Below are 10,887 nucleotides of genomic sequence, written 5' to 3' on the forward strand. Positions count from 1 at the left end.
TGTGTGCATTGCATGATCATCACTGAAAATATTGACTTGACAATCGGTGCGGCAAACGGTGCAACATGCATTCGATGCCACAACACAGAACACAAAACGTGAAGTTCCATGTATCATTCTCCTCATTCATTGTACTGGGAATAACTACAAAAGAAGAAAGGCAAAACACACTCAAAATCTACCTTCAAAAATGTGAGTCGACGTGTTGCGTTGCCAACCATTCAATGAAAAATTTCTTTTTGAAATACTTTTCGTTTGCAAGAATTTACATGTAGCATGTATACTAGAAAAAATATTCATTTGTAGACATAGTAGTACAACCTCGCTTGGATAAATCTCAACTATAACCACCCCTATAATCTCTAATAACTGATGCACTTAACTTTGTCTCCTCCCATAAACATTATAGCATTTTTCAAGTGTATATCCCTTTCACGCAATGCCGCTCTTCCCAAATTAGTCTTGCTCTTGTTCCCTTCAGTGCTACCTGCCAAAAGTCAATTTGCATATGTCCTGTTATATTCTATAGATGTTATATAGCAAGGCCCACCAAGCAAGACTAGTTTTACCACACGTTGAAGGTGCTAAGACAAAATACTTGAAGCAACCCCCATTGTACGAAACAGTAAATGATGTCCCCTGGGAGCTACACTTCATGTGAAAAGGTTCACAAGCATAACCCAAGAACTTGCCAAATGTGAGTGCCTATTCGCGCCACGTACACCATACTTTGGAGGAGCTAAGAGGACGCTTTGAAGGTGCTAATGGGAGGAATATTTTGGCTTCTAGATAGACAAGGTAAGCACTATCTTGGCTTGAGAGCTTTTGCTATGATACTTCCCTTGTGTGTGTGTGTGTGTGTGTGTGTGTGTGTGTGTGTGTGTGTGTGTGTGTGTGTGTGTGTGTGTGTGTGTGTGTGTGTGCGCGCGCGCGCATGCATATGCACACGCACACACAACAAATATCGATATCATTGCATGAGGGTGAGCTCTACTTAGCATTTCATTTCACAAATAAATTCCATGTTGCAACAATCTCATACATCTAAAATTTCAATCTCGACATCCTTTTGTGTGTTTGGAATCTCAATTTGTTTTGCAAATTTTTTAGGACTTTTGCACAAGCCAAAAGAGAACCTTCTTGAAGAGCCTCGTCTGTAATGTTGAACACGACCCAGGAATACAAGGGAAAGGGGCACTCTTTTCCCACAAGGGAAAATGCCCAAAACTTCTTGTGAGAGATTCTTTTGCAGCAAACCATGCATTGACTAATACACCCATTCATTAATCCTTACACATGTACCCCCTTGTGCTACTTGTGAGCGTGTGGTATGTAGAGCCTCGTCTGTAGAAGCTCATGATGTTGAACACTGTATGGAAACATAAAAAAAGGGGGCCACATCCCAAAACTTCTCGTGCATAGATTGAGTGCTACACATGTACTCCCTTGTGCTACAACAGATGTTTTCTGAGATTTTGCAACCATTGAATGTTATGTTGGCAGCGAACTCTCGAGCTGGAAAATTCCCTAGAACATGGGCACAAATCATGCAAATCACATGACCATGCATCACATGCAAAAACAGTTGTTGATTTCACACCCTTCTGCAATATATCACATGACCAAACAGAAGCATGAGGAGCTGAATGGACTCGACTTAATGACATACCAATGGGCAAAGCCAAGTTCCAACAATAGGCAATCTTGATATTACAAATGGGTCTTCAAGACTCCATAATGTTGTTTATTCAAGTCGTTTAGCAAGGAACTTACATTCTTCCTAGACAATTTTGAAGCTATGAATCACCTTCCCCCTTGTACCCTTGTGCTTGTGTTTCCATAATGTTGTTTATTCAAATCGTTTATCAAGGAAGTTACAATCTTCCTAGACAATTTTGGAGCTATGAATCACCTTCCCCTTGTACCCTTGTGCTTGCTTATATTGTTGCTACCTACAAGCATGAGGGCTTCCACTGCTGGAAACTTGTCCTATGTATAGCTTTAACAGTGTTCTTAAGAGTGGAAAGTTTTTTGCTTAACCCCCATGATAAAGTTCGTATTGGAAGCACCAATAAGTGAGATCGTGTGAACATGGAGTCGTGCGTGCACGTGCGCGTGCGTAAACACACAACTCTTATATTTATTATATTTATATATATAAATATAGGCCATTGGCCTTGAATCTGAAGATCTTCTAGAGTGTACACATGTTGCACTATGGCAACCAATCCTTCCTTCTTACTTTTCTAGGTTGTAGTGTGGAGCATTTTCCTAAGGACTATCTACTCAAGCCTGAAGAGGCCGCTACACCAAAGAACCCAACAAGCCTCAACATAGTGTCAGTGATTTCATCTCCGACATCATCGGAGAATGAGAGCAAGGCAGTACCATAGCCTTAGGGCCATAGGGTGGCCTAGGTGTCACTATGGAGCCTCTATCATGGAACCCTATGGCCGTGGGCCCATAGGATGCCCTCTATCTTAATAGGAACCCTATGGAATTAGGGCCGATGTGGTGGGCATCCTTCTCTTTATGATGCAATTTTGTTCCACAAATACTACATGCCCCTAATGACTTTTTAAAAGTTTGCATGAAGAGAAAATTCTTAAAATTGAAAGTTGAATGGTTTTATGAAAGGGAAATTAGAATGATAGCCCATGCTGCTGCCTTGTACTTTCAAGTTCTCTTCTCTTGTGAACCTATACCTGTTAATCCCAACTCCATTGTGGCTCTTCGATTAGCCTGTAATAATCCGAGCTTTCCTTGTTATGGTCATCCTTATCTCACACACTATGACTCAAATATAAGGATACGACCATAGTTTGCAACTCTGTACCATTTCAACTGTAAAGCAACCTCACACAATTTAGTACGCTCAAGATTGCAAAAATTTCACATTAGAAACAATAATCTATTGCATAGTAGCTCACATCTTAAAGACATCAATCACTTTCACAACTAGATACGATGCTGCAAAAGGGAGTTTCCCACGGGCTGACAGACAAGGGCTTGAACCCAACAAAATGCACCCTCGAAATTGCTAACACAACAAAACAGTATAACAAGATATTACATTTTCTAGTGTCTGCTAACAAGGATAAAACACAGACTCTTTTTTGCTCTTAAGCTGGTTTTGTGTGCAAGTGCAAGCTATGTGTTGCGTATGGGGAGAAGATTTCATTTTGTAATTGTATGTGTGGTAAGCCCAAAAACGACCAATTCCAAAACAACAAAATCCTACATCCTGCATATAGCATGAGAAAAAGAGAGCAAAATAAAGAGACAAGACATCACGCATTTGTCTCTCTTACATGGCATCAGCCTCTCCCATTTGCACATCCTCGAGTCGTCTTCGTGGTGTCCTACTGCTAGTCCTGCTCCATTTCATTGGGATCTGTGGCTCATCATCCACAGTCATGTCCTCTAGAAAAGACTTAGAGGCTAATCCTACAGGAATCATGTCCTTCAAGATATCCCGCTCTTCTTGAGAAGCATGCTTGAATACATCTTCACAAGTCCTTGAAAGGAGCTTCAGTTTTTCAAGCACCTTCAAGTTTTGCATCTTCTGAGACTTGAGGTGCTCAAAGCAATCAATGCCATAGACTACCACAGTTTCATGATTAACTTGAATCTTGGACTCCCCTCTGTGTCCAATTTGGAGAAACAATTGTACTGGTGCACTGAGCCTGTCATCATCTTGAAGCTCCTCTATCTCTCTTTGCATGGGGTTGTCCTTTCTCTGATTCTTTACCTGTATTGTAACAGCAACCCCTTGCATTGGCTGGTTCTCCAGCTCCGTCATTACAGTAGCCTGCATAGGACAACTTCGAGCAGAAGCCCCGAGGGTAAAATGACAAGGGAGGGCTAAGTCGAGGATAGTCTCGTTCCTCTGTGCAGTAAGTGCAGTACACCTAGCAAAGGCTGCTTCTGCCAATTGCTTGAAGATTTCAACAGATATTGGGAAGAAAGAGTTGAAAAACAGATAATATCCCTCCAAGTTACAACAATTCTCATTCAACTTGTCCACATTACTCTTCCCAACCATGGTCTTCAAGAAGGTGGCCAAGGTCACAGGTTGTATGTAGTTTCCCTCATGTGTGCACTCATGGATAGCTAGCAGGATGATAATCCTAGCCACCACCTCCCCCCTGACACCTTCAAGCACCAACCCATCTTCGAAAACCTCGATCATCTTGGTCAAGAAATCACCCAGGAATGCGTCATTGTGCGCGTGGAGCAGCTTAGCAGCAGCAGCAGCAAGAACCGGCTCCGCAGCTGCTGCTGTGTACACTCTTCTCCTATCCTTTGAGATATTCACAATGGTTCTCATGTGCTTCGCCACAAGTTGCTGCGGTAGGCTCCCCCACGCAACGACTTGGACTCCCACAAGAGAGGCAAAAACTGCTACTGCTATGTCGCGAGTCACCCAACCTGCTTCTGTGGTATCAATGTTCCTGCCCAGCAACTTCATCTTGGCAAATTGGATGGTCGCTTCCAGCTTGTTAGTTTCTTCCACTGAATCATAGTATGCAGCCCAGAGTGGCCTCCCATATCGTATCACATCTTTTGCAGCCGTGCTTATTTCAGCCTCACTGCCGCTATCAGTTGCAGGCGTAGCAAAAATGTCACTCTTCCCGATCAAATATAAGGGATGGTACACATGATAAGGGTTAGCCAGTCTCACACGCGCACTTGCATCATCTTCTGCTGCTGCTGCTAGGTCTGCAACCTTCCTGTCAGTGCCAAGCACAACAGTGAAAAAGCTCTTACCCTGTGGAATACTTCTAAGGGACCTCCTGAATGTGACAAAATTATCACCCAATTCCCCAGCCTCATCTATGCACAAAAGAAGCTTCACTTTGCACTGATCTATTTCTTCCTTGAAGCATAGCTCAAACTGTGCTTCGGCTTTGGATCGTTCCAAGTTATCGTATTGTGTGATTGTCGGCAGCTTCTGGTTATACACATTTAGAACTTCTTCCTGGATCCCATCATCTTTTTCCTGTGCCTGAATCCACTGCTCGCATGTCATGTTGCGAGCATGCTTATTGAGGACTGCAATGACGCTAGCAACAAGTGCCACAAAGGTTGCCCCACTGGGTTTCGGGCTCTGCATAATGTCGGCTAGCTTCCCAGTTCGCCTTGGGAACCCAGTCTGCTTCTCTGCCATACATGATAAATAGAATACATAGAATCCCTTGCGCCAGAGTTGGCACATCAGCCGAGACTTGCCCCATCCACTGCTTTGCACCAAAGCAACAAGCGGCCCGTACCACTTATGCTTGTTCCAATTTGATGCATAAGACTCCAGCTGCTTTGCAACCAAGGCAAGCACTGGTTCTGAGACAACATACTCGATCTGCCAGGCGCATGCTGCAGCTTTCATGTCCACATCCCACATGGCCTGATGCACATCCTCACGCACATCCACGGGCCAAGCCTGAAAGCTTCAATACGACGAATAGCATCCCCACAGGTTTTGGCCTCGAACAGAATACGAACAAAAGCATCAGCATGGTCTTTCGACAGTGCTGTGTCAATTAAGGCATCAACGCAGACACCCCTCTTTCGACATTCCTCTTTCAGATCTAACAAGGAAGAAGGGCCCAAGGAGAACCCATCAGATTCCTTCCAGCCAGGCAAAAGAGTCGCCACGCTTACCAATGCCGAAGAAGAAGATTTCTACCAGAGAGGAATTTCTAAGAGGGACTTGACCTAGTGGTTACGCTCTTCGTGCCCTGGGTGCAATACCTGCGGTAATCGCTAGCAAAGGTGTCAACGCCAAAAAGGATTTGGCACTGTGCAGCCGGCGGTAGCCTGAGCGGGTGTGTGTGCTCCTCCGCAAAATGCAATTGGGAAATGAAGGATACTGACCCAATCACAAAAAAACAAAAAAATGCATTATACATATTGAGGATTGGGGATGACACTAGGGTTTCTATCTTCTCACTGCTATGGCGGGAGCATCAGCTTCATTTAGTAAGTTCTAATATGAGCAAAGCCACTCATGGCATCACTATCTACAAACTGATGGGCCATATGATGGGGACCATGATCATCCTAATGGCTAATGCTTCTTTCTTACCCTTGGCTCTTCCCTACATCAACAGTTGGAAGGGCATCTCCTCTTCTATTCCTCGGGCAGGAGACAATGTTTATGCTCTTGGCATATGATGTTTTAACCTATTATATATATAAATACAAACTACATTGTCAATGTATTTCTTCTCATAACTAAATTTATAGTAACCAAGTAGAAAGCCCTATCTGCAGTGTGAAATCAAGTAATAAGCTACACTCTTTACCAAGCTATATTGACATCACATCATACAATATAAAAAAATGTTGCAGAATCTTGCTTCTAGGGTAGTGATAGTTATAAGTAAGCAAAACACCAAAAAGAGCCAACCATGCCACTTAATTAGCAGCAAGTGTCTCTTATTTCTTAACAATACCTATAAAACATACCGAACCCATGTGAGTAGAAGGCTAGTTTTAGAATAGCAGTAGATAAAGAGGGTAGTAGAAGAACAACACCTATATTATAATAGTTGACCAAGCTTTAGCTCTTTGGAGCAATTGCAAACTTACCTAGCATCTAAAGGAATAGTAAAACATCAATTTTAGTAATATTTGCAAAGTAAGTTCCAACCTTTTGATAAGAAATTTTCATATACCTCTAGTGTGGTGTAAGGGTACCAAACGTATAGTTTTGTCCACTAGATTTTAAATTTCATTTTGGGGGGAAAATTTGAATTCAAATAAACTAGCCGTTTTGCCTGTTTGAATTCAGAAGTTTTCCTTTGATCGCTTTCTTAATACTAAAGGTTTAACTCCCTTAAACTCCCAAATAAAGAGGCCCTCCTAAACTCCATTCTCTTCCTAATGTATTAGGACAATGCTATTGTAATGTGGTCGTATGTGTTTTGTTTTGATGGTGGCAGATAAGCAATGGTTTCGGTTGTATATTTGGTAGCAGTAGCATGGTGTGGCTACTCTTCAGCACTAGCTTGAAATTGTGCAACTCCTTTGTTTACTTTCCCCCAATTTCTTTTTGATGAAGCCTACTTGTAGCCTATTTGAAACTACATGATGCAAATGGCTTGATGTCGTGTACTTCACTTCAGTTGATGACAATATAAACTATGCCTTTTTTGCCTTTCTTCAAATTCATTGTCTAAACTTGCTTACTGTTACCTTAAACCCCAGGATAATTTGTCTTCGATAGGGTTAATATTGCAGCACACAGACACACACACACACATAAGTATATATATATTAGAGCCTAAGGCATCACAATATACATTGTAATGCCTTAGGCTCTAAATACATATATGTGCATACAAATAAACATACATACGTATATGTATGTACGTATGCCCATATCTGTAATGGAATTTGCCTATTCAATTTGAGAATAGCGGAATTTAATGAGAGTACTTTCAAGAAATGATTTTGTGAGCATAGCGGGTAGACATAATTGAAGATAGCAACATAATCATAGCAATTAGTTAACTTGGCATAGACAATACTTTTGCAAGAGAGAGAGTTTAGAGAACATGACAACAATTGAGGACCGGATTTATGTGGAGCCGGTCCCCCCTCCAATAGGCATTTGTATTATGATTTCTCCCATAAAGAGAGACTTGTTACAATACAGTCTTTGTGTTCCTTGTGACATAGGTGATGCCATGAAGATGGAAGGCTTCATGCACCACAAACATAACATAAACTTGAAGAAAGCTTTAACTATCCCAAGCCTCAGTCCCAAGACCTCAAACACCTTCGAAGGTGGAGAGAGCTAGCAGGGAATGAGGGTAGGGAAGAGGAAGAAGAAACATTTCGTAGAAGAAAGAATTAGTTCCTCACTTATCATACTCTTGTTGCTAGCATACATAATAGCATAGTAATGAAGAAGAAGGAGATGGCAAGCTTAAGCATTGAAGCATGGCTCTTGGTTGGATTTGCACTCCATAGCCAAGAGTGTTGGTGTAGGCTCTCAACCTCTACTTGCTTGGAGAGGGAGCTCTTGCACTTTGCATATCACACAATGAGAGTGCTTGTGAGTGTGTGTGGGTGAGTATACCCTCTAGGCACCCCCCTAGCTTGCTTGGGTCGACCCCCCCTTGTAGCTCATGCCTGAATCTCATTGGACCCCTCCAGGCCTAGCCAATCACAAGCAGGAGCCACTACAAGCAACATGGGTAGCCTTGGGACAAGTGTCCCCCTTTCTCCTTTGAGAGAGAGGACTTGATAAATGAAAAATTAATTAATTAAATATCCTAAATTATCATTGGACCCCTTGGGTGGCCAACCAATAGGCTTCAGGCACACCATGAGGGCAACATGAGGAGGAACTTGACAAGTGTCCTTGCTGCCTCTTCAAGCTTGGGCTTCCCTTGTGTGTGTGTGTGTGTGTGTTCTCTCTCATCCCCCCCCCTTGTAGGCTCGCCCCCCTCCTTGTAGGGATCTTTTTGACTTTAGGAGCTCAAGCACCTTAGTCATCAAGCATGACAAAGCACTTGGACTAGGGGGTATTCCCACAAGCATCTCAAGGCACCTCAAGCACCTTAATCATGTAGCAAGTCAAGCACCTCAAGCACCTTAATCAAGCACCTTAAGCGGGACAAACACCTCAAGCATGACAAGCACCTCAAGCAGGACAAGCACCTCGAGCTTGGGCCGGGTTCCCACCTCAAGCTCAGCCCTAGCTTACTTAAGGTCAAAAGGACTTTTACACACATTTATCGGAGGTCTTCAATGAAGCTAACCCTAAGGTCTTATGCTCCATTGGTTAGCCTTGCTCTTTGATAGACCATCTCCCTTTTGGGCCCCTTTACATTGGCCCCGTGTTGAGATAGATCTAAAGGCACATACCTATATCTTAACACTTGTTCCCGTTTATTCTCCCACATTAAGTGATCAATTTAATATGAGAAAATCATTTGGGTTAGTTAGATATTAGATTTTATGACATTACCTCTCTCTTGAAATCATAGTCGTCCTCGACTATGAGGTAGAAGAGATAAAGTCTTAGTCATTAGTCAATCGTACTTAGCGGGTAAAGGATCCCTTTTTACCCTACGACATCTTTCCAAGATGGATGACTAATCCATTTGGTGCTTGGGAGACATAGCTGCCGCAAGCATGTCTGCTCTTTAGTCCATTTCATTCTCCCAAAGTAGAGTGACAAATTCTACTTGGTGTTTGAGAGACGTCGTCATCACAAACATGATTTTAAGCATGCATACTAGTTAAATTTGTGCACAATTAAAAAGAGGACTAGTCATATAAGACAAAAACATGAGTTATTTAAAAGAAATTTGTACATTTGTTTACTCTAATGTAGCATTGTAAGCATCGACAAGGTTCATACTATCCTTAAGTTGTACTCCTTGCATCCATTTAGCATCTTCAAAAGGATAATTTTTGAACTTAATAAGATACCGTCGGATAATCTTACCATGTCGTAGTACCTTGTCTTCATGCCGAAGGATAGCTTCGGGTTGTAGCACCTCTTCTTGGTCTTCAACTTCGGGAGGGTCTTCAATAATTGGTTCAATTGGTGGCTCTCCTTTGTAGGGCTTAAGTAAGCTTACATGAAAGGCATTGTGTATAAGCCAATGGTTGGGCAACTTGAGTTGATAAGCCGTCTCATTGATAGGCTTCAAGATTTGGAAAGGACCATAGTATCTTTTTGCTAGTTTAGCATAATACTTTTGATGGCCCGTAGGATTTTTGCCCGTCGTTTGCCTTAATCGAGCCTTAGGAAACTTGAGTAAGACCCAATCATTTTCTTTGAACATTAAGGCTCTTCTGTGCTTATCAGCAGCAGCTTTTTGCCTTTGTTGAGAGATGGCTATAGCCTCCCTAATCTTTTGAAAAGATTCTTGTAGGTCACGGCTATACTCATCGGCGGCGAAGATCTTCCCATGTACTTTCAGTAGCAAGGGACTTTTAGGTCTTCCTTCTATGATCTCGAAAGGTGCTTTGCCCGTAGAAGTATGTACAGTATTATTGTAGGCATACTCTACTAACGGTAAATACTTTTCCCATTGTGAGCGTTGATCTACTTCGGTAACATAAGTCTTGAGTAGATCGAGTATCGTAAGATTGGCTATCTCACTTTGGCCATCCGTTTGTGGGTGATAGGCCGAAGAGAAATTCAATCTTGTTCCTAGATTTTCAAAGAGACCTTTCCAGAAATTACTGGTCATTCTAGGATCTCTATCTGACACGATGGATGTGGGTAATCCATGGTGTTTGAAAATCTGAGATATGAAGAGAGTTGCCATTTGATGTGCCTTAATAGTCTTTTTGACAGGAATAAAATGTGCTTGCTTGCTAAACCTGTCGACTATTGTCCATATTCCTGTATTCCCATGGATAGACTTGGGTAATCCAAAGATGAAATCCATGGATATACTCTCCCATGGTGAATTTGGAATAGGCAATGGCTGGAGTAATCCAGGTTGCTTCCCTCTATCATACTTGGTCTTTTGGCATACTACACATTTTGAAACATACTCTTGTATGTCCACTTTCATGGTAGGCCAATAGAAATACGTCTCTACTCCTCGGAGAGTAGGTTGAATACCTCTATGCCCTGCATATGGAGGAGCATGGGATTCATACATAACCTTCTCACGAAGGGAATGGGTAACACATAGCCTATTGCCGTGAAGAAGATAACCATCCTGCAAGGTGAATGGTTCCTCTTTCTTCCCCAAAGCAAGGGCTGACATTATGTCTCTAAAGTCAGGGTCAGTAGCATACTCATCTATCATAGAGGATAGATCATTGTGAGTAGCTATAGACACCGCATTAACTTTTGGTTGTCGTGAAAGTGCATCGGCAACTTGATTGTGCTTACTAGCTATGTGAGCA

General features: G+C 42.3%; 1 protein-coding gene across 1 annotated transcript; it reads right to left on the reverse strand.

Moving 5' to 3' along the window:
- Nucleotides 1-3,009: 3,009 nt before the first annotated feature.
- On the reverse strand, nt 3,010-5,929 carry LOC147436557 (uncharacterized). Its single transcript, XM_086489432.1, has one exon. The coding sequence runs from the start codon at nt 5,399-5,401 to the stop codon at nt 3,308-3,310; it is 2,094 nt and encodes a 697-aa protein (XP_086345558.1). The 5' UTR covers nt 5,402-5,929; the 3' UTR covers nt 3,010-3,307.
- Between the last annotated feature and the right edge of the window lie 4,958 nt (nt 5,930-10,887).

This window comes from Adiantum capillus-veneris, chromosome 18 (genome assembly GCF_014529385.1).
Source record: "Adiantum capillus-veneris isolate H3 chromosome 18, ASM1452938v2, whole genome shotgun sequence".
In the NCBI taxonomy this organism is placed as follows: domain Eukaryota; kingdom Viridiplantae; phylum Streptophyta; class Polypodiopsida; order Polypodiales; family Pteridaceae; genus Adiantum; species Adiantum capillus-veneris.